This window comes from Syngnathus floridae, chromosome 11 (assembly GCF_059516105.1).
Source record: "Syngnathus floridae isolate MCC-2025c chromosome 11, RoL_Sflo_1.0, whole genome shotgun sequence".
Classification (NCBI taxonomy): Eukaryota; Metazoa; Chordata; class Actinopteri; order Syngnathiformes; family Syngnathidae; genus Syngnathus; species Syngnathus floridae.
Genome location: NC_142423.1, coordinates 5,864,662 through 5,888,336, shown reverse-complemented (window position 1 = coordinate 5,888,336; position 23,675 = coordinate 5,864,662). Strand labels below are relative to the sequence as shown.

Here is a 23,675-nt window from a genome sequence, read left to right as displayed (position 1 = left end):
CACCTACAATTGAATCCATAAATGATAAATAAACCAAGTTGCGTCTTTGTTTTTGGTCGAGTACTCTAGTTGGATGACCTATTGCGTTGACAACAAACCTCCCGTCACTATCTAATAATAGTAAGTTCCGGCTGCTTGTTCGTGAGAACTCCATTACCCACAATCCCGCACAAACGATGCCATTGGTGACAGCACAGGTGACAGTAGACGCGACGAGAGGCCACCACAGCTCGTCGGTCAAAACATTGCACGCTGCGTAGCAACATGTGGAAGTGGCGAGAAACATAAATATTTTGGAGGCGTTTACTTAGTCAAACTCAGCACTTTTTTTTCGTGCTGGAGACTTTGCGTCCCCGAGGAGTGCACTCGAGAAGTTGTTGCCAAGCTACTCTGCAACGTCTGACCTTCAGAGCTGGTAAGTGTGACATTTCACCAAGACTTCACTTTTAAAACAACACCACTACCAGCATAACTCCACCAAAGCGTATTTTACCTTACATTTGAGGTTTTTTTTTGTGGCTTGCGTTTGTATTTAGAACACGTTTTATGGATGTAATTTGCGCATGGAAAAGTTCAATAATTTTAAGTTGCCCTTCAGTTTCAGACATTGCATATTTAAAAAAAACAATTAGAAATATAATATAAATGTATTGCGATAGTCTGTTGTTATAAAAATATTGTAGATAATTTGTCTTGTGAAAATGCTCGACTTGCTCCCTCCCGTTGAGAGTCAGCCGCGCTTGCCATTTCTGAGCTGAAGCCAGGCCAGTATCAGTAACAACACCTCAGCCCCGGGCTGTGTTGCTATGTATAAGCTGTGACTACATACGTTAACTGTATTGCCTATTCAAGAACAGTACTTCAGCATATGGTAAATTGTGCACGGTGCCAACATCACATGTTGAAGGTACCACACAGGTCTCTTCTTTAGCTTAAGCCTTCAATCACGAACCATAGTGGGGGTATCATTTGTCATCCTGGTTGTTATCACTCGTATGATACATTTTTAGAGGTGATTTAACTTGGAAATGATTGCAATTGATTGAACATGACAAATTCAAAAAAATCAGTTGGAATGATGTGTCATCTGTAATGCATTCCCATGGTGTTCATCAGTTGTCCAACTATATCCAGCCTTCAACAGCTCATGTGTGCTGACCTAACACCAACAATACTTTTGACATTACACTTTGTTCCGTGACTGTTGAACTCTGCGAACATCTTTGCCAGTCTCTACTGTAGACTCCCGAGAATACGATACGGTTTTAACATTATGGTGAAAATGTCATTTTTGCTTTTTTCCATTTGAGATCTATTTCCAGGAAAGAAATGTCCTCATGACATTCTCCTTTAAAACAAGGGCAAAAGTGGAGTCGCACTTAATATGTGGAATGCCGTAGAGTTAAAAAAAAAAAAAGATGGATGAAAGCAGTGTTTAAATACAGAATAGTCTACACAGTCTAATTCTATAATATGGAAGCTTTTTGCCAAATGCAATTTAATCTTCCATCAAACCCTTTGCATACGAACAGCACTACATTACTTTCATCTCATACTCACATGTTTCGGTATGTATCATTGCCAAGCACTGGCTCATAATGTGACTCATGTCAAAAGTGTGCAATACATATAGAAAAGCGTGTGCGTGTGAGTGCTCATATTTCAGCCTCATTGGCTTTGTGTTTGCCAGTAAGTGTTGGTGATGGGGCTAATTTTCCTCAAGTAAACAGAAGCATCCATGCAAACACACAGAAGCCAGCTTAGTCCGATGTACTCAAGTGTGAAAGAGCATCAGGTGTGTGTAAATACAACTCCGTCCGCCATATGGATAGGGACTGTCTTCTTTCGCGTCGTGACCGTGGCGAGGAAGCGCCTCCGCTATTTACGGGGTTTTACTGAACCAAAACATTGAGTGCATCTTAGACACTCGTGTAACGACAGCTTGGCATGTGATATTTGACAAGACGACCCATGATCTAACAGAGGTGAGTGTGGGTGGGATATTTTGGGGCATGTGCTGAATGTGTGACTCCACTTCCCCATCTTAGCTCATTTCTACTGTCTCATATCCTCTTTTGACTTGCAGTCTGTAGCTTCGCTCTTACACAACCTGTTTTCTTTTTTTTTTTTCTTTTTTTCGTGTGTGTGAGAGATGATGGAGTCTGAGATACATTTGAGGGGCACACACACGCACACACACACACATTTTGCAGCTGGCTTGTTGTTTGGATGAACTGCAGGGGTCGTCTGTGACTTGCTCTTTAATTTAATTCAAGGCCCACAATATAGAACTGCACTTATTTTCTCTAAATGCCAAATATGCTACCCTGCCATTCCCGAGTCTCCTCAAACAGATATCAACAGGGGGAAAAAAACAACATTTTTCCTGTTTTTGACTAACAGTAGTTGAAGACAGTCTCTTCTTAACAGCTAATCCAGCAGAATCAGTTCTTTTCAAATGGTCCACTGATGAATCATGGGTGTTTGTCGCTAGATCAGGAAATACTTGGTTTCACTTATCATGTGTCCCAGACTTATCGTCTACAATGACTGAAATGACAAGGCCAATGAATGTTGATAGGAAGCCATCACTGAAAAGCACTCATGTTTCTAAAAAAAAAAACAGGTTGTGATGTAATGATTGGCTTTCCCATTACTATTGTTAGGTTACGGATTCTAGTTATTGATCTGACTCCAAATTGCGATCAACACTTAACACATAAATTGCTATGTCCTAATCCACACACTGGCGCACCTAACAATTTTGCGAGTTCGTTCTGTCAAAGAGAAGACCAGTAGATCAATTAGACCAAATTTACCAATTATTTATTCCTGACAAAGCGCACTAATACAGGCCTGGGTCCCGGGTCCCTCACACTAAAACTCGTGCGTTTTTGTGACCACCAAAAGACGACACATTCTTCCGGGTTGCCCAGTTTTAAAGAAACACAATATGAATATTAAAGCATGCAAAATATTGTGAGATGATTGGTCGATGGCCATCTCCTCCCCGGTCCAGGTTTCGCTGAGGTCAGACGGTTGGGTTTTCCCCTCGAAGGCCGGTCTCATAGACGTGCTGTTATTCTCGCTCCTCACCGACCTTGAGATGGTCTCCTCCGGTACTCCCTATCCGGGCCTATTCCACAACACTTCGAAGAAAACAAGTTCATGCAGTTTGCCTGCACATTCCTCGGCCCCCACCAATCCACACGAGCACTCCAATACTAGATATTAATATGATTATAAGTTTAACACAACCTTAAAAATATGTTTGCAAACTCCCAAAAGCACATTTCCCTTTACTATCTATTACCAAAAAGCCGATGAAACCAAGTTCCTGGAAATGGCGATCGTGCATCACCCGTTAGTAATCCTCAAAACTGTAACTCTGTGAATGAGTAATTTATTCATTTAAAAATGCCTTTTGTCAGAAACCCCCACGCTTTGAAAGGCTTTGTGTCTGTGATTAGCATGCAAATGTTTCAGTTATTTGTTTTTTTAACGGTTCAAGAGTGTAACAGTGTGTTTGCGCTAAACGGTGGAGGAAGAAAGCAGCAGCAGAGAGAGAGACGGGCATTAATTTTGTGTGACTTATCTGGCAACTGATCTCACAAATGCCTCCCATTCCATGTTGCTGTGCATTGTGACGCTCAGCCATGCAGAGAGAAATGCTGCAGGGTGGCTTCGCTCCTTCTTGCGCGTGGTCTCCTTCATTTGTGGCTCATTTATAGTTCTCCATTTGTTTACATAGCCAGTTAATAATGGACACGAGAAGGAAAAATATTTTTGGGCAGCAAACATCAATTGGGTACTTATTACGAGCCTGTGTTCTTATTAGTCCTTTTATTTCTTGTGTCCCTGAAATTTCCGTAAAACAGCCACGAAATTAGAATTGATACCGTCGGTTAATATCATAACGGTTAATGCAGCATGAAATCCTGATGTTGTGGGTGAAATTGCTCAGGGCAAGCACCCATTTGCCAAAGAGACTCAAACGTCCTTCTTATGGCTTCATTGTTCCACCTATGAGTAATTTGTCTGCCTCCGCTTTCTTTTTCGGATTGGCTGGTCTTGAAAGGAATGTAGGTTTCCCAGCCAATAAACCGAGAGCCGAGAGGGGTCCTGCCCCTCGACCAAAATAACCCTGTAAATACACTGCGGGCACTATGAGAACTGGAGCCGGCCCAGCTGATGACTGCTTTGTGTACAAACAAGGCATGTTTGTCAGCCGTGTACCGCTGAACCATGCGGGCCGGCCTATAAATGTTGGTCTTTGTTGTGATAGGCGCCAATCTCTCGTGGTGAGGCACTTTGATACCCATGTTTGTGTGCATTCAAGGGAACTAATGGGCGTGGGCAGGTTACGTGCAGTTGTGTTGTCAGTATTTATGAGCATGGCACTCAGCTAGCCATCCTGCGTAGATGTGTGGATGTCTAATTCAATATTGTTGTGTTTTGACTCATTCACTGCCATTGACGGCTATAGATGTCAAATAATTAATAGGTACGGGTTGCTTTCACCATCACCTTGTCTTGTCACGTTAGTTGAACTCTAGGTTAGTTGATTTCAAACACTTCTTGGGGAAGTCATAACCCGAATAGTTCTCATACTTTTCCAACCCTTCACTGTGACGATTTAAATGGTGTGTCCAATTAAGACGTCATAGTTTGTTTGGTTACTGGTGCTATTTGTTTTTGCTATTCTGATCAAACTGAAGATCTCTGGTCAACTATTTACACGTGACATGATCTATATCTGCCGGCTCCTTGCGCCACTGTGAATTAAAACAGCCATTTTCCAGACAAATAAAATTCAGATTGAACCATATACTTGACATAGGATTATAGTGTGAACCCGAATGAATTTCTTTTCGATTCTACCTTTTTATTTGTGATTTTTTTTTTATCTATATAGAGCACCTCATTCCCTTTAGTTACTCTGTTTCATTCTAATCAGAATACAAGGCTCTGTAAACCAGACGTATCACTTCACCTTTGTCATTAAAGACCACTATTATCTTAAAAAAATCAATTTGAATTCTAAAGTGAACAGGAAGTGTCGTTAAATAAATCTGCTGAATCGCTTGTCTTTGTATGCACGTCGTATGTGAGGCGTGTCCTATATATTATGTCATATGCACATAAGGAAGGGAAGTTGAAGTTTCTGGAGTCGCAAGAAGGGAATGAATTCTCGAGACAAGGTTCCTCTTGTTGCCGTTGTTGACTCCAGCTATCAGACTAATTTAGGGGAATAGTAAGAGTGGGAGGAGGAAGCTGAGCCAGTGTTTCGAGAGAGGGATGAGGGAAAATGATGAATCGTGACTGTAACTCCTCCAGTTGAAGGAGGGGTGGCGACACGAGCGCCCAACTTGCTTTTGTAAGCAGTCGTTTGTGAGGCTCGGCAAGCCCGCACGTGGAGGAGAGGCTTTCACATGGATGTGTTCACTCGGAGCTAGTTGGAGAGTTGCCGGTAAGTATTTGAGATCCTACATTCTGTAGTTGACATGAAAGTTGATTTTGTGCTACTCAAGAAGTTAATCAGGCATTTTGAAACTGCCATACTGTTATCCATTGTTATTTGGTAATGCTAGGTGGACACATAAAATTGTGTTGGATTTTCACTTGAATATGTCAACCTGCCCTCTGAGACCAATGTGTTTTTTTTTTTTTCCCCAGATATTGTACTGTACATTTTGTCATACTCAAATGTACAACATGTGTTGATAAGAGCGTTCATGCAAAAGCAGGTTGGGTATCTACAGATCTGAGTGCAAATACCTGTGCGCAAGGTGTTCGCAAAATGATTTTTGTCCAACCAGTTTGGTTAGCCTCGAGTAATAGTTGTTTCCTCTTTAAGGATTCAAATTGGACACAATTCCATTTAAATCATACACTTGGTCAAAAAGTAAATACAATGCCAATCTTACCGGTTTTAAAAAAAAATATCAGGGAAGGGGATAAAAAGTATACAAATGGTGTTTGTTTTACTGTGTTGTCTGGAAGGAAGTTGCTTCATCTCTGACAAAAGTAGGAGTTGTGATACCTGAAGGGAAGAAAAGGGAAGTGATGCACTTTGTTTAGTTGATGATGATCATCTTTGTCTTTCCTGTGCCTTCATGGTGACCAATGTTTACACATTCAACCGTGGCGGACTAAATATAGACATTTGTTTTGCATTCAGACAATACGATTCACTGATTGATGTTGGTAGATTAATTTTATTTTTTTGTTATGCTGGCCCTTGGAATGCTGCTTACGTAGCATAAATGTTCATCTGGATAATGAATGTGGAAGTGTGCAGCTATTTGTTGTGGCATAGGCGCCATTTTGCAACAAATGTATCACTCATACGTTATTAGAAGAGCTTGATACTGTGTGTGGACAGTAGATACCCAGTTGAAAATCGTAGTCCATTAATTTGGTGCTTCCAGTGTTAACGTGTCACTTGTTGACCTCGCTTTTTGCTAATCTGTGCTCTTGCATCAGCTCTACTATCCTTTTATTAATACCAATTGTTTTCAGTGTACATGTTTTGAGTTGTGCCTCACCTGGAGGGCACTGATGGACTTCAGGGGAAGCACAAAAATATAAATAAAATAAAATAAAATAAAGTAGAATTAAATTAAATTAAATTAAATTAAATTAAATTAAATTAATGACTTATTTATACATTTCCATGTTATAACCGAAAATCTTTTCTGTCCTTTTTTCTCTTTGTTCTCGTTTCATCCCATCAACCCTGTCCTCCATAATGGCCATCATCACGCTTCAGCTTCAAGCCATGTAATCAGCAGCAGAAGCGGAGCACACTCCTGTTTGCAAACAATTTTTCCTCTCAAACAAGGTAAATGTGTCTGCAATATATATATATTTGTTAAATTTAATGGTGAAGTGGTGAACATGAACATAATGAGGTGTGTGCCTGTCTGTCTTCATCTAGAATGTTTGGTGTGTTCTTGTCACCAGGGGCTATGGCTGTTTGTGTTTGTGAAGTCATATTTGCCGTGCCAGTCGAGTCAGATAATCTTACCAAACATAACCGGTAACTGAAGACATTTTGTGTTTGTGCTCCGAGGGTCATTTCAAGCCAAACAGAGACGAGACGAATGCATGTTTCAAAGAAACATTGCGATGTGTTCTTGAAAAGGAGAACAGAGAAATATTGTGATTGTGTGTCTGTGTGCAATGAAGCTCATTGGCTGCCGTTATCTTTTCTGGGAGCCTTTTTGTCATTCTCTGAAACGACTTGTCAATTTTGATGATTGTATACTTTTACAATTGAGTTTAATGTCTGCTGCTCGTGCGTCTTTCGAGAGATTCCGCCTTGGTGTGTGTTAGTATCTACACACTCATTCTTTTTATCCCTATGCCTTTGGCTGCCAAAAGTCCTTCATTGGCATAGCACACGTCTAAAAATACACACCCACATTAACACCATATCTGTGAGCACAGGTGCTACGGCCCCACACTGCCCCCAAGTGTGTGTCTGTGCACACTTTCAAATACATGTCATGTATTGGTTTGATGGGCGAAAAGCGCTCCTTATCAGGTATGTCAATGCCTCAAAGGCGTCCATGGTCTGCACACCTCTGTTGACACGCATGTTGGCGACTAATCTGTCACGTTGACCTCTGTGCCCGGCTTCCTCCCTTCCGCGTCGTCCCACTGGCACTCAGTGTTTGAAGTACCGGGGCCTGTGACATCACAGCGTCGGCCACACAATAGTCCTACTGTCCCTGTGCTGCGTCACAGATGCCTGCTTCCCCCGGTGAATGCTTGGCAATGGGAAGGCCTGCGTAGGATGTTTTACTGCCTGGTAGCCGTGTGTCACCATATGAGATAAGGAAGTGAGAGCCCACTTGTGTGTGTGCGCGACTACGACGCTACAAGTCAGGGTTGGAAGATGAACATGAGTTACATAATGTATGTTGGACAGCATTTGGATTACATATAAGGCCTTGGGCTTCTTTTCCTCTACGGCGTAATTGTTTCTCTTTGTCTTGTTATCCTGTTCTTCAGTTTTGTGTCAAATGAAAACCATCGTTTAGATTTTTTTTATTTTATTTGTTACATATGTGTGCACAAATACATAATTTCTATAAAAAAATCTATATCTATATCTATATCTATATCTATCTATCTGTCTGTCTGTCTGTCTGTCTGTCTGTCTGTCTGTCTGTCTGTCTGTCTGTCTGTCTGTCTGTCTGTCTGTCTGTCTGTCGATCGATCGATATATAACCCTACTTTGAAACCCTAACTCTAGTATGAAACCCTACTTTGAAGCCCTAGGGCTTATATCGATCGATATATAACCCTACTTTGAAACCCTAACTCTAGTATGAAACCCTACTTTGAAGCCCTAGGGCTTATATATATATATATATATATATATATATATATATATATATATATATATATATATATATATATATTTTTTTTTTTTTCAATTTCATCATTTGTTTTTGAATGCGTTTCAATTTGTCGATCTGCCTTCATGTGGGTGAAGGCACAAAGCGGGCAGTGTATGCCCCCTCTGGTGCTGAAATGTACACTTCGGACAACAGGCAGCTTCAGCCTTTCTCAATAGGAGCTGCCATTCTTATTGTACCTCACACACAATGACCTTTTCTCTCTGTCTTTGTCCCGTTTCTCCCTGTCTTTCTCCCTGTCTTTCGCCTCTTCGTGACCGCGGACGTCCAATGTTTGAGTCTGGCTCTGATTGGTGGTTTAGAACCTCATGTGACTGCTTCTGTGGATGTCAAAACAACACAGAGACAAGGAAAACGAAACCATTAGTCACTTCCCAGCACACCGTGTGTTGACTCCAGCCGGGCTTTGTCATGCCAAATATGAACACATGTCATTGCAGAAGGGGAACTGGGAGTCCCCACTTAGTGTTTGTCTCTGCATGTTGCAAGACTATGCGTGAGAGACAACAGAAGGAGGTGCTTTAAAGAGGTCAGGGTGCTCCCCATCACCCCTTTGCTCACATGAGCATGTTTGCAATCATCATCAACCACACTTAGAGGCACATCTACTCAAAGTTGAGAAAGTCTTCATTGAATCTAACAAGCAGGTTTTTGGAATGTGGTAAGAAGCAGGTATACCTGGAGAAAAGGCACAAGGACAGGAAGCTGCAAGAGCTCATATTTGAACTTCAGAAGTGTGCAGAAGATGTGCTGACCGGCAATAACGGCACACTGCTGGGGAAATTATTAATCATTCTTGGGGGCAGGGGGAAGTTGGGGGGGAAAAGGAAGTGAAACTTTCTTGGTCACACCCGATGCCACGCGATTTGCTGTGTGGGGGTGGGTGCGTGTCAACAAACACTTTGTTGTTAATGATCTCTTTTGTTTAAACACAATCCCTTATGGATTGCTTTGTCAAATGAATAAAGCCGTGGTTTTTACTACACGCTACTATTGCCATCCAACCTACACAGCTGCATTGGAAATTACCCCGTTTTTTTCACCCTGCATGTCCTCACAGCTTCATCTACCTCTCGGACTGGACTGCGGTGCGTTGACTTCGTCTCGCCCTCCCCTGCCCCCTCGCCCCCCAGCAATGGCCTCACGCATCGGTTTGCGTATGCAGGTAAAAGACACGACCGTCGTCCGTCACCCATTGTTGTTGTTTTCCATTGGAACAAACTCAAAGAATGGCTCAGTTAGTAAATTAGCATGTTATCAATGATTTCGATCTCGGTGATTGTACATATCTACTTCCTCAGCTGATGCGAGACCAGCTGCAGCAGGAGGAGCAGCGTGAGCGGCAACAGCAGCAAAATGCGGCCCTGCACCACATGCAACGCCGCATGGCCGGACCGTCTGCCCCCACTGCAGCCATTAGTACCCCCCAGAATTACCAAAGCATGCAGGTGCCCGTGGAAGTTCTTAAGGTCAGTAGGACTGCAGCATATGATCATTTTCATCAAAGATACTGTACATCAGCTAGCAGTAATACCATAACTGTTAAAAATCAAAAGGTTCTGCTTGCTTGCGATTTTGCTGCTTAGTCACTCTGCATTTGCCAATCCAATCAACATTGATCAAAAAGAGACTTTCCTTTACTTTCCAGGTCCAGACCCACCTTGAGAATCCCACAGACTACCACATCCGTCAGTCTCAGAGGCAGCAGGTGAAAGAGTACCTCTCCACGACCTTTGCCACCAAACAGGTATCTCTCAGTCATCATCATAAATAATATTACAAAGCTACGTATAAAGGAAGTTGCTCATCCACTCTTGTTGTTCTCTCCGTCTCAAGATGGTTCACGCCGTAGCGGGTCCGATGCCGCCGTCTCCCCCTGCGGCCATTGGCCCCACTGGGGGTTCGGCGTCTCTACCGCCACCGCTCCACTCTCCACACAGGCGCACCGAGCAGCTCATGACTGGCAATAGTGCACCCAACAGCCCCATGGCCATGCTCAACATTGGATCCAACCCTGAGCAAGAGGTGGGAAGGGGCGAGAATGTTGCGTAAGCTTGTAGTCATTTGTTGTTGGTCGTGTCAAATAGTGTCATTCACAAATACCACTGAAAAATGACTTTATTGCATACATATAACATTACGAGGATTGAATATTATCCCCATTATCGTCACATTTTACTGACTCCTCGTAATGATTTCATTGGTAAGCTGAAGCGGCATTCCGTTTGTGTCGTGCGCACAGTAGGTGAATAAACGTGTTGACTAACTGACACTGTCTTTTTTTTAACTTTAAATGCTCCATTATGGCCTTGTAGCGGCAATTACGACTTAACAAGTGACAGTTTAGTATGCCAAGGCCCTTTGAACCTGGCAGACTTTGACCAAATTCTCTCTTAGCGGAACTTTTGGCTTCTGTTTTGTCAGTCTCACTGAGAGCAAATAGTCTAAGCAGTTAACCTCTTTGGAGAAGTCATCTTTGAAGTCGACTCTAGAATGAAACATGCGCCCGCAGGTGAGTTCACCTCAACATGTCAACGGGACTGAAGGACTTTAGTATAAGAGCGTTACAAACATGGCTCCGATGCAGGACTTGTCTAAAGTTAGACCGTTACAGGCTGTAATGATACTCACATAGGTTGTCCCACCTTTTTTTTCCAGATGGATGAGGTCATTGATGACATCATCAGCATGCAGTCCAGTTACGATGATATTCAGGCTTACATAGACCCCGTCCAGATGCCTAACACAGTAAGTCGGCCCAAAACTAACTAGTGAATGATGAGTCTGAATGACATATCTTATCGCATTCATCAATTAGTGCTGAGTTCATCTACAACCATTAGTTTTCTCAGAATTTTCATTCTTCAGCCCCTCCTTGGAAATGTCCTTGCATCTGGACAAAAAAAAATCTTAGACTGGAATCCTTTAAACATTCAGAGATTCAATGTTATTGTCCTGTATGCATAATAATTAAATTATAATAATTCCATTAAAATTAAAGAATCTTAATGTTTATTATTATTTGAATTTTTATGCAACTATCCCAAATTACTACACAACAACAACAAATGAATCCATTTGAGTATTTTTCCATTTATAATTTTGTCCCATATGGTGTCTTGTATATATTGTTTTATTTTTTTTTGTTACATGAAAATGTAATTTTAATCATTGCAACTTAAATTTGACTTTTATATTTTGTGTCCAGACCCAAACAACAATTTGAGATGGCACAAGCATTTTCTTGTGTAAACACAAAACAGTCATATTGATTGTAACGTGTTGAGCAAGGTTATACACGCCAACAAAAACATGTCAATTGAAAACTGGGGGGGTGGGGCGAATTAGAATTAACAATTAAACTGCCAGCAGTTAGGGTTCAACTTGTTCACAAGATATTTGGAAAAGCGGGAGAGGAGGAGGAGGAGGAGAAGGGGGGGGGGGGGGGGGGGGGCAATCTGTGCAAAAGGAAAACAGGCTGAAAGTCCAGTTAGGGGAAAGTTCACTCATGTTTGGTGGTGGGGAGAGGAGTATCTCCACGTAAATTGGATCAGTGCTGCTGAGGTAGTGTTCCGACACAGTCTGCCTTGTAGCGAGGAGGAAGGATCCCTCCGACCTTGCCGGCGGATTAGAGGATGAAGGAGATGAGTACGACATATGCCATTGTGGAAGTTATTGAAGGAGAACAAATTCAGTTGGTAAGATATTGATTTGAACTGTTGCGATGGAGTTTGTCGGCGCTCGTGGTGAGAGAAGACGTTTGAGACCAACGTCTCTAATTACCGGCCTCAGGCTGCTGATTACGCTCAGAATGTGGGGGTGGAAGGCGTTTTTGGGTTTGATTTAATCCCACGATAAAGTTTTTGGTGGTTGAAAATTCCTTTGACCTAAATCGGTTTAATCTGCGCGAGCCACATTTGTCTGTGTGCATTTGTGTAATCTAACGTCACAGTGATAGATTGATTGCCACTGTTCAACACTGATGTGTCTAGTGGGGGTGAAACCCGTGCACTCAATGAATTTCTGCAAACAGATAAAGACTATGTAAGAATGTGTGCGGACGTGTGTCTATGCAAGTGTGCGTGTGTGCGTGTGTGTGTGTGTGCATATGTGTATCTCTCTCTCGCTCTCTCTCTCTCTCTCTCTATATATATATATATTTATTTATTATATACTGTACATATATAAATGCAATTGGATAAAAAAGTTTTTTTTTTAATTATTTTATATTCTTTTAACTGGTGAACCTCTGAATCACCTGCTAATCCTGATGGGGATTAAAGAGGCATACATTTGGAATTCTTGGAATCTCAAACTTTAGTAAGAGCCATGAAACATGAAAACCACTGAATACGAGGAAGTTGCTCTGGGCTGGATGTTAAAACCAGTACACTGAAACACTGATCCATGTAGTGCCCCTTTTCAATACAATTTCTGGAATCTGGAGTTTGATTGGTCACTGCTTAATTTCATCTTTTTTTTCTATTTCACCTCCTGTAATTTGCATGCAGAGGAATTTGTGTTTGTGTGTGTTTGTGCACGCGGGTGATGTTATGATGTGCGAGCTCGCACAGTAGCCACTCGATAAGCTATCGCTTCCTTTTGACTTCGTTATCTTGCAGGCCTCATTAGCGCTGCCCTATATGCCCCCAGGCCAGGGTGTAAAACGCAATAGGCAACAAGACATTAAGAAATAAATCAATAGATGAATCGATTCAAATAAAATGGGGTCTTTTGGTTCCTCCATCGCAGCGTTAGTGTTGCGACCTTTATGAGCGTTTGGGAGGGGGGGTGTCTCCTCACAGTGTTGAGGAGAGAATAAAGGCAGCGAGGCAGATAAGATACTGGCCAGAGGATGGCAGTCAATCATTGCTGGTTGCTTGTCAGGGAGTTCTTAAGGTGTGATATTATGGCATGGTCTCTTCTTTACAGCACACTAAACATGGACACTGACTTTATAAAGGTACTTAAACCGGGATGTTTGGCTGTAAATGAGTCGCTTCGGAGCCATAGAGAAATAACCTGGAGTTACGCTCGTATGACCCGTGTTTGACTTTCCTATTTTCGCGATTGACCTGATGCGACAGTGCATTTACGAAGGATTTCTGACATTATGTTTTTTCATGATTGTTTCGATTATGTTTCCTCAGCTCCCTCTGTCCAGCAGCCACCTGGATGTGTACACGGGTCCAGGGATGAAGGGGCCGGCCATTGCAATGACCAGCAATTCCTGCCCTGCCAACTTGACCGTCAAACGGGAAATTTCAGGTGCGTTCGTTTTACATGCAAGTTTATGAATATAAATGATTTTTCTCTGCGAGCAAGATAGACCTATCTATCTCATATAGTGTTTGTGTCAGCCACTCGTTGATGACTTTTTGTTGTTGCAAAGACACAGAAGCCCGAGCTCTGGCCAAGGAGAGACAAAAGAAAGACAACCACAATCTCAGTAAGTTTTTCCCGATTCCAGCTCCCCAAATGTAATAATCTTGTTATTTTGTGCATTGCATAAGTTTCCACACACATGCGCACGGACATAAACTATAATGTTGTACAGTTATATATCCAGTTTTGCTGATTTAGCAGACATAGTGCAATGAATGGGTGAATGGATAAGCCATATTTTTTATTTTTTGCTGCTCTGGCACTGAACAACATTTAATTACCCATGACTGTGTGAGCTTATGTGATTACAGGCAAATGTGTATCTGTTTACAAGTGTGACTCTCTCTTGGTAATCCTTTCTTTTTCTCCATTGTGTCTTTTTAGTCATCCTCTTTTGTCTTTCCTTCTTTTGTTCATTCATTTGCAGTTGAAAGGAGACGGCGGTTCAACATCAATGATCGTATTAAAGAGCTTGGCACAATGATTCCCAAAACCAATGATCTGTAAGTAGGTTTTGCTATAATATGAGGGGAAGGGGGGGGTTGCCTGTGTTGTAATTAGCGTAAAGTAGAAAAATATCTTTAGAAGAGCAATTAAATGTTTGTCCGTTTCTCTTTAAGCTAGATAATGTTTGAGGTTAATCACATGTGGTTAACTTAATTAAAGATAATCATCATTTTACAAGCCCGGTTACTTGATGAAATAAAATAGTTTCAGGCACTACATTACAATAGCGCTGGAAGCTATTTCAACATTTACTTTGCGTCTACGGGTGTCATAGCGATGTTCGCTGGAACAAGGGAACCATCCTAAGAGCGTCGGTGGACTACATCAAACGTATGCAGAAGGATGTTCAGAGGACCAGAGAGGTGGAGACGAACTTCAGAAGGATGGAAATGGCCAACAAACAGTTGATGCTTCGCATTCAGGTAATTTGCTCATTTCTATTCCCGACACTGTACGCAGTATAATTAATACTGATGGCGTTAACAGGAGTTGGAGATGCAAGCTCATATGCATGGCTTACCCAGCAACTCTCCATCTGGCTTGAACCCGGGTGACTTGATGGCCCCATATATAAAACAAGAGACCAGCCCTGAGGAGAACCTTTCCCACACTCAGACACAAGCCCCCCACCACCAGCTAAACCAGAGTCAGGCTCCGCCCCCACCCCAGCAGCATCACTTCCTCCCGCAGAACCACCTGCACCCTCAAAGCCAGGCTCAGCTTCAGCAGCCCAGGCAGCTGGCCATGCTCCCGCAGCACCTCCAGCCCCAGCCGCCCATCCAGTACCCGGCCGTAGGCAGCTCCCAGCCCTTTGACTTTGCCCAGTCGCTGGACTTGTGCGACGGGATGTCGGCGTTCTCGGACGCCATGTCGGGGCTGGGCGATCTGGGAGGACTGGATGTGCAAAGCCGTAGAAGCGATATGGGCTTCCTTATGATGGATGAGCCCCTGTCCCCCATCGGCGGCGACCCTCTGCTCTCCACGATGTCCCCGGAGGCCTCTGTCGACTCCAGTCGCAGATCCAGTTTCAGCATAGAGGATGGTGATATATTGTAGGCACATGCACGCGCACACACACATGTAAACACACACGCAAACACACACGCACGCACATACACACACGCGCTCTCCTGCAAGCACATGCTTTGAGAAAAAACGGGGTGTTGGTACCACTCTAAACAGCATAAAAAGAAAATCATCACAATGACTGGAACTCATTAAGCACCAGTCTCACAATGTACCCAATAAATGACGAAAACGATCACAAAACTCAAGAAGCAGATGAAACATAACAAATACTGATATCAGAAAATTCTACAGCATGTTGTTTTTAGGAAGGTGGTAGTCATTTTTATCCACAGGATGAAAACCTTGACCCCCATTTTGTCATCACGATGAGCACTATCGGGTTGTTGTCAGCCAGCGGCCGTCGCGAACATGCTAATCTTAGCGCGTCCTTAAAGTGGCCATGTCGACATTTACATTGTGGGCTTTACGGGTGTGGCTTTTTTAATCTTCACTTTCGGTGTCCTTTTTTTGTCAACTCACACATCCACAAGTGCCACATTCTACGCCGCCTTCATACTCAGGTATTGTAAGAGAATTTACAAGCAGGGTCAAGTTAAATATAAGTGCTGATGGGAACTTTTTTAGGTGGTACTGGCCCTCACACTGGGTGGCTTTGCAATACAGATCACATTTGCTTCATACACACAAAGGTGTTCAGTAAACACAGATGTGAGATCCCCATTACCCACACGCACTCGTGCACACACACTTACACAAAGGACATCCTTTTTGGTCCATTTTGTTATCATGGCAGCCTGAGCATTCTGGCATTATGGATGGGAAAGAAATCTCGTTGGGGATATTTTGGATTCTAAATAGGGATGGGCATTTGTCTACATTTGTTTGATTGACGGTGAACGCTCACTTAAAAGATTCTTTGTTCTTTTTGGGGATGGAGAATTGCTCTGTGAATGTTCACAACTCATTTTTCCATGGCACAGCGATGTCATGTTGTTCCTACACTTTTGCTGGTTGTAGCCAAGTTGTGCACTCTATATTGTGTCAAAAGCTTCAAGATGCAACAAGTCAACAATCAATTCCACACAATCGACCAAATTCATGATCACGACAACTTTTATGCCCATCCCTAATTATAGCGTCTTTATTGTAGCTTGTTGTTTATTCTATTCCCCAAAGCACTGGAAACTATATTATTGTTTTGACTTTGTACGAAATGATTATTTTTATTTTGATGTTTTATGCCATAAGCAGCTTTTAAATATTTTGTTTGTGTTCTTTAAATGCATTTTTATTTTGTTTTTTTCCACCCAAAACAATTCTGTCACCTTTCAAGCCAGTTAAAGCCACCCATGCATTACTTGAGATGAAGCCAAGAGCCATTTGGGAACTTTTACTGACAAGGAAGGTTTGTAGTCTGATACCTTTTTTTCTTTCTTCTTTTTTTAATATGCACAATTGGGCTTTTATTGTTCTTATTGTTATCTTTTGAAGCCAAATATTTGATGAAAGGTGATTCTGATTGAATTAAAATTTCTCACATTGTGAATGTAAAGTTTACCAGTGTTTCTGGTCAGCAGGAAGTCAGTTTTGCTGTGCTTTTACTTTTCCCTTTCTTTGTAGCTGTGGTTTCCATGGAAACTGCAAGACTGACTTCACCTCAACTTTGTGCTGAATGCCTTACCATGTTTGTTTTCCACCGGAGGTGTGCCTCGTCCCATTTCAACCACAGTTTGACTGTTGTTGACAACGTTGCCAACACTCCAAAGAATTGTTCCACTAGAGGGCGCTATGTTGCGCAACATACACAGCGGGCATGTCCTGATTTGAAATGTTATAAAAATGTTGTACCAGAATCCATTCATTTGCTTCAATTGTTTTATTTGTGTGGTGACATAGTATGCGTCTTTGTGTCTGTTTTTCTTTTGTGCGCATGGCATGAAGTGGAGCGCACATATTTATTCTATTCTATTCTATTCTATTCTATTCTATTCTATTCTATTCTATTCTATTCTATTCTATTCTATTCTATTCTATTCCAAACATCCTAACTATTTTTGGTTTGTGAGAGACCCTTACTGTTCTTATACTGTCGTGTACTCAAGTCGACCTACAAATATACATCTCGACCTTCGATCAATGAGACTTGTCCCCAAAACTGGATGTCTCTTTTAGTACCTAGACTGTCCTGTGAGTGGTAGCACAGTGCTACAGGTAAAAAAAAAAAAAAAAAACACCGCAGGTAATGCGTGGTAGAAGAAGACAAAGTGCAAGAGGCGAATTTTATTTGGATGCGTCATTGCGGTTTGTTGCACACCTTTGCGTCTTACTAATTGTGATTTCCGATACACAAAAATACTATACACAGCTCTTTGGCCTCTAATTTAGGTGCAACCATGGTTTGGCCCAAATTCATTTTGACAGTCTATTTTGAGGGAAAAAAATAAATCCGACCACACTCTCAAACAAATTAATCCCTCAGATTAATCGTTGAGAGAAATACTAATTTTAAAAAAATCGGCCCTTTGCTAACTTTGATCGGAAGACGTTTCAATTTGTCCCGTTTTTACTTTGTTCCAGTCTTTGAGAAAAGCTGCAAACAGGATTATGTAGACCTTCAGCGTCATTAAGCGAGGCCCACTATACGAAAGGTAATGCACGCTGCAGATTCGTATCATTGTTCTTTTTCCTACAAGATTTACTGTGATGTGTGTTTAATCGTAAATCAGTTCAGTGCACAGGTTGAGAGCGACAGATAAGACTCAAATTCTGTTATTTTACATAAATGCATATCAAAAATGTAAATTCGCCAAATAGTGAGCCAGCACTCAGTGCTAACTTGTGTTAGGTATTTTAAAATAGCTTATAAATGACTTCAAAGAGCTTGCAAAGTCATTTGTATCTAAAAACCAATTTTTAGACCTTCTGATTCATGTCATTATAATAATATCCACGAGGGGACACTAGAGGTCTATGGTTTGTTGAAGACCATGAACTATAGAGTAATTATTTTGAGGCGCACAGTGTGATTAATGCTTGAATATACCACCCCAAATTGTTTGAAGTATCGGTAAATATGTTTTGTGCCAACCAGTTAAAATAAAAATGTTGCAGCAGGACATCACAACCAGTGAGTGAACCCTCCAAAAGAAAAAAGCTACATCCCCTCCACCACCTTTTGTCCCTTTTGCCCTCAATCTTCTTGTGATGTATTAGTCCAAGTCTTCTTCAGGATGAACCATAAACTATTTAATAGTCCTTCTTAACTTAAATAGAGGTAATCTTATTTCTAATCCTCACATAGACACACACACACACACACACGGCTGCACTGAGAGCATGTGAGTGTCGTGTGTGCAGCCCATCCGCAAGCCCATTCTCCAGGGTCTTTATGATGCTAATGTACTCCCCGGTCTAATAAATCCCTGTAGAGCCGCGCGGAGTAGATCTTATGGCTCACTCCGATCACCACCTCCGATCTCCCTCCGGCACACACACATTCACACGCCGCTATTACTTGTGGCAGAAGTGCCTGCCTTGCACTTCCATTGATACTTGGGAGGCTGTTTAGTAAGAAGAGGCGAGGGGAAAGGTTGAGACAAATCAAACATGAAGGAGCAACTTAAGAGACGTTGGCACTCTAGTTGCACTCGGTGAGTGTGTGTGTGTGTGTGGTCCTACGCTTGCAGCAAATGGTTGAAAATGTCATTTTCTAATGCCTTGGCCTCCAGGAGGTTTTAGCATCACAAAATTAAAATTCTTCATCCCTCCAACATTTGCTCAGTCGTCTTCCTCTGGCCACTGGGCTTGGTGTTTCTTCCTCCACCTCCCTTTCTCCCTCCCGCCTTTCTTCTCAGGGGAGCAGTGTGTCACTTTGCTGGAAGCCCAAGCGAGAGAGGTGAAAGGGGGCTGATTGAGCTAATTTAGCCCCTGGATGTGAGAGCAGGCAAGGCCTCACCTCCTGCTAATAGACACACATCAAAATGGAGATGAGGAGGATTGATGAAAGGAAGGAAAGGAGGACTATAAAAACTGGGAAGACTTTTTTTTTTGATGGATTTATCTCTTTTTAGTCTTAAGGGATGTAAAGCAAACTTTTATGAGTGACATTGTGAAGTTGATAGAGGTTTATGTGTGTTGCTATGCTGATATTACTCATTGATTCATCCTCCTCCATTAAGTTGCCGTCAATCAAGGCCAGTTTTACGATCTCCCCCGCATTGGGAAGATTCTCCTGGGCAACAAAAAAAAATAATTGATGAAGATTGGAGACACGATTTATGGCTTCTCGACCGAACATTGTCATGTAGCCAAAGAAAGTGACGCAAAATTGATTTGAGAGCCATCCTTCATCACCAATGTTGGATTGAAGTTTCCATGGTTGGTTAATTGCTGCGGAAGTTTTAAATTCAAATGAAGTAGCGTGAAACCTCCTAGGGTCAAACTGCCGTCATGCATGACATGGCACGATTCGCCAGTTTAGTTAGTGAATCTTTGAAATCCCTAAAAAGGTTTAGAATTGCCTGGAAGTGCCACCAGATGACAGCAAATTGTTATTTTTGTCTCAATTAAACTCTTCAACTCACATCAACATAGTTCCTTGACACTAAGATGCTGCAAAAGAGTCATCAAAGCACTATTTTTGTCTAAATGAAACTCTGAGCTCAATCACTCACTTCCTTGGCACAAAATGTTTAAATTTTTTCATGTGAATTTCTTGCATTGCGTTCAACCTTGGCCGTTCCACATTTGCCATTGTCACTTTTGAGCCCTCCTCATTTGAGCTTCATCGGGTCTACATTTAAATGTGGAAGAAGAAGTGTCCTTTTTTGAAAGGTCAAAACTGAGAGCACATGAAGCCACCCGTCACAGAGGCGAAGCGTCTTCTCTTTTCTTTCTGCCGTCTTGACATTCTCTCACTGTAACTACCTCGACACCAACGCCGCACATCTCCCGTCCTTCTTCATTCCCACCTCCGCTGCCCTCTTTATTCTGCCGCTCCTTTTGTCCATCTTCTTCTACATATTTAATACTCTTCACTGACTCCCCTCAACCTCCGGTGCTTCCATTGCTGAAAGAAAAAGGAACTCAAATTGGCTGGAGAGATGAATAATGTCCCCGTCATTAAAAGTGGCTAAGGAAAGGGTTGCTCTTTTCATGTGTGTGCAGGTGATGAGATGAGCCGTTCTGATAGTGGTTAGTGGTCAGAGTCAGTCTCTTCTCCTTGTTTAGTGAGCTGACGTGTGCTGACATGTTAAGGGAGCTATCCGGTGCTGAAAATTGAAGCGAATATATATCTTCTCTTTGCATAGCTTTTTTTTTTTTGCACCAAAATGAACTCCATGCATTCTCGAGTTTGTACCATAGTGTTTTACTCTTTATACCCAGTAGGGGGCGTTAGTGGTCCACAACAGAAGCCAACCCCATTGAGGAGCTGATAAACGAGGCGTGATTAACGTTGTGGTTGTTGTGACAGCAATTGACAAACATTTATAATTAGTCCGTTCTCTTGAGAATTTAAATCTTCATCATTCCCAAAAACATTTTGGACAGTTCTTTGGGAGCAATTTAGTGAAGTCCGTTTTGTGTCCCAGAACCTCAAGCAAGGCCTGCTTAGATGAGTTTTGTTTAGAAGAATTTGTGGAGGCCTCTTGATCCTTTGACAAATTAATGTGTAGGGAATGATGAAAAGGTGTAGCACAGCAAATGATCCAGTTTGAGCTATTTATTTGTCCCCATCCAGATGATTTGTTTATCTAGCTATGCCAGCAACATAACAGTGATAATCAGAAAAATTTAATGCACTTTTACAAGATGGCAGAAAGAACCGTTTTGACTTTTATTGTTTTTCTTCTGTAAAACATGATATGTCTTGGCTCAGTAAAGGTTACAAATATGTTAATATATGTTGCTAGGAAGAAAAGTATCATCCTCTGTAAAAGCAAGTCATCGTATTCATCCAGCTTGATTTGTTCGAATGATCAATGAGGGAACACAAATACACCGCCATCATTTTAGTTTTGTGCCGGCTGCTAATTTCAGCTCGTCATTATGAAGATAAATAATGCATCTGGCAGAATTTGTCTCCTTTTGAAGGTTACAGACTCCATCTTTTCTGCGGCTGTTGAGAAAGATGTATTCTTACCGCACCTTTTCCTGATTGCAGCCTTCTTCCGCCAATAAATTTATGTACGAGACAAAGACTGGCTAAATGATGGCTAATTTCGTTGTCCTTGATGGAAGAGTGTAAGCTAATGGTGTGGCACACAGGATTTATTCTAGCCTGTAAGCTCCTTATTAACATCTATTTGTTCTGTTGCTGTTTGTTTCTCCCCGCCGGCCACTCATTCATTCATCTTGCAAATTCAATTGCAATGTTGAGATTGTGAGTAAGAGTATGTTTCAGTGAACTTATGATGTGAAGGTCGCAAAGATTAGATTTTTATTTTTTATTTTTTATCCGCATCACTCCATGAGAAGAGGTTTATACAGCCTACAGCTGTTATCACATTTATGCCCTTCTTCAAGCTTCTTCTTTAGTCTCATACCGCCGTCTCCCCGAAGATAACGACGCGCCACATGACGCCATTGTCCCCCCCCATCCTATCCTCTCGTAGGTGGAGATTTAAAGTTGTGTTTTAAAACTGCCACTGTTCCAATCCTACTTAACCCCCCTCCTTCCGCCTCCTCCCTTTTGTCTCCCCCCCTCCTGAGTATACCACCTAACCCCTCTGAACTTCAGTCAGAGTTAGTGAAGACTGAGAGTACACTGGGGAGTCGAGATAGACGCCGACTTAGCTGACTGCTATTTCCCCACTTTCTCCACTAATAAGAAAACTTTCTCTTCTTGTGTGCGCTTGGAGATCACACACACTTTTACACCAGTTCACATAAACATTTTGTGGTATTGGGACACCTGTTCAAATTTTTGCTTGGGCCCTTATGATCGGAGTTGGCGGTTTTAATTATTCAAATTTAATCATAAGTCCCTATGTGAATCTAAATGGTTGTCTTTACAACTGTGATTAGTTGGTGACAAGTTCCAAGGGTTGACCCCATCCCTTGCCCAAAGTCAGCTGAGATTAGTTCCAACTCAACAGTTGAAATTGAATGTTTCATGGATTATAGAAATTCCTACACTAGGGTAGACATTGAATGTCTCGGGTCAGTTTCTCTTGCATATTGGATCTACATGTATCAAAATCAAGTGTTAGCCACGTCATGATTGTTATTTTACTGAACTGCATACTTGATACACACTGCACCTAAAATCATTTTCAAAACAGCTATCAAAAGTCAGATGCAGAAAAAAACCCATTAGTGTTGAGTATACGGTAGCTTGATGGACTGACTTGGAAATGGAAGTAAAGGAAACAAGTTGTGTGTGTGCGAGCGTGATTTGAGTGAGAGGCTTTTCTACAAAGGTCAATGTATTCAACACGCTATCCTAAGAGGCAGGAAATTTAATACCCCCTTTTTGGTTGAATTAATTAATTATAATATTAGGCTAGCTCTGGGGCCCTTTTCTTCAGTGATTAAGTGAGCACATATCTTTAAAAGAGTGCGCTGGTCTCTGGGGTGCTGGGGGCTTGTGAACCTTGAGGGAGGGGGGCACAAAGAGAGATGTTTAATACATGAGAGGACAGAGCACCGCTGGCCACTTTGCTCACCTCCGCATTGTGGTCCATGTTTAGACCTTGGTGGGTGGGTGGGGGTCATATTACATCTCTGGTGTCTTTAGATACAGGTTGGTGCTTGGTGTAATATGCATGCAGTTTGTTTTTGCAGCTTTTGTATCCCAATGCGCAACGTGTAACAAAAATAGGAGTTAACATTACTAACGTGCTTGGGGCGGCATTACATTAAGTGAAAACATGCATTATGGAGACTAGTCCTTCTCAAGGACCCTTAAATTATTGATGATGAAGCGTTTTAATGTTTAGGTCATCCGTGCAGGGCCAGCTTTAACATAAATAATACATCTTTAAACTGATAAATCTCATTATCCTGTTATAGTTACTTTTATAGGGATTATATCGGGAACTATTATACACAATTATTTTTATATAATTTATTTCGTGAGTTAAATAACAATCATATCTTAAAAAAAAGGGATCCAAAAAATGGAACCACATGCTGATTATTTTTATTTCATAAGTATTAACTTTGCATGCTGCTCTATTTGCATGCAATTATGTTGTATTATTTCAACACAATATGAAGTTAATGTTGCCTGACCTCATACAGTTTAAGTAAATACAACAAAACAATTGTGCACAATTGATTAATCATTTAATTAATGTCTCTAACATCATTTGAATAACAATA

The 23,675-nt window shown here is 41.7% G+C and overlaps 1 protein-coding gene and 1 long non-coding RNA gene across 10 annotated transcripts in view; both read left to right on the top strand.

Moving 5' to 3' along the window:
• The first annotated feature begins 189 nt into the window (after positions 1-189).
• Positions 190-17,207, top strand: tfeb (transcription factor EB). 5 transcript variants are annotated; one of them, XM_088389846.1, is made up of 12 exons: positions 190-415; positions 6,773-6,844; positions 9,490-9,594; positions 9,731-9,898; positions 10,078-10,176; positions 10,266-10,454; positions 11,088-11,177; positions 13,580-13,697; positions 13,822-13,878; positions 14,242-14,315; positions 14,585-14,743; positions 14,808-17,207. In XM_088389846.1, the coding sequence occupies exons 3-12, from the start codon at positions 9,565-9,567 to the stop codon at positions 15,375-15,377; spliced, it is 1,554 nt and encodes a 517-aa protein (XP_088245972.1). In that variant the 5' UTR covers positions 190-415; positions 6,773-6,844; positions 9,490-9,564; the 3' UTR covers positions 15,378-17,207. The 5 variants fall into 5 exon arrangements, with proteins under 5 accessions (XP_088245972.1, XP_088245971.1, XP_088245973.1 ...); XM_088389845.1 differs by lacking the exon at positions 190-415 and adding an exon at positions 5,172-5,470; XM_088389847.1 differs by lacking the exon at positions 190-415 and adding an exon at positions 5,173-5,470 and having other exon boundaries at positions 13,828-13,878.
• A 299-nt stretch (positions 17,208-17,506) lies between these two features.
• LOC148390571 (uncharacterized) overlaps positions 17,507-23,675 on the top strand; it is a 75,270-nt gene continuing 69,101 nt past the window's right edge. For 4 of the 5 annotated variants that reach the window (XR_015861303.1, XR_015861302.1, XR_015861300.1 and 1 more), the window contains exon 1: positions 17,507-17,998. This is a non-coding gene — a long non-coding RNA (uncharacterized LOC148390571). The remainder of the gene's footprint in view (positions 17,999-23,675) is intronic. The other variant, XR_015861299.1, reaches the window with a different exon arrangement.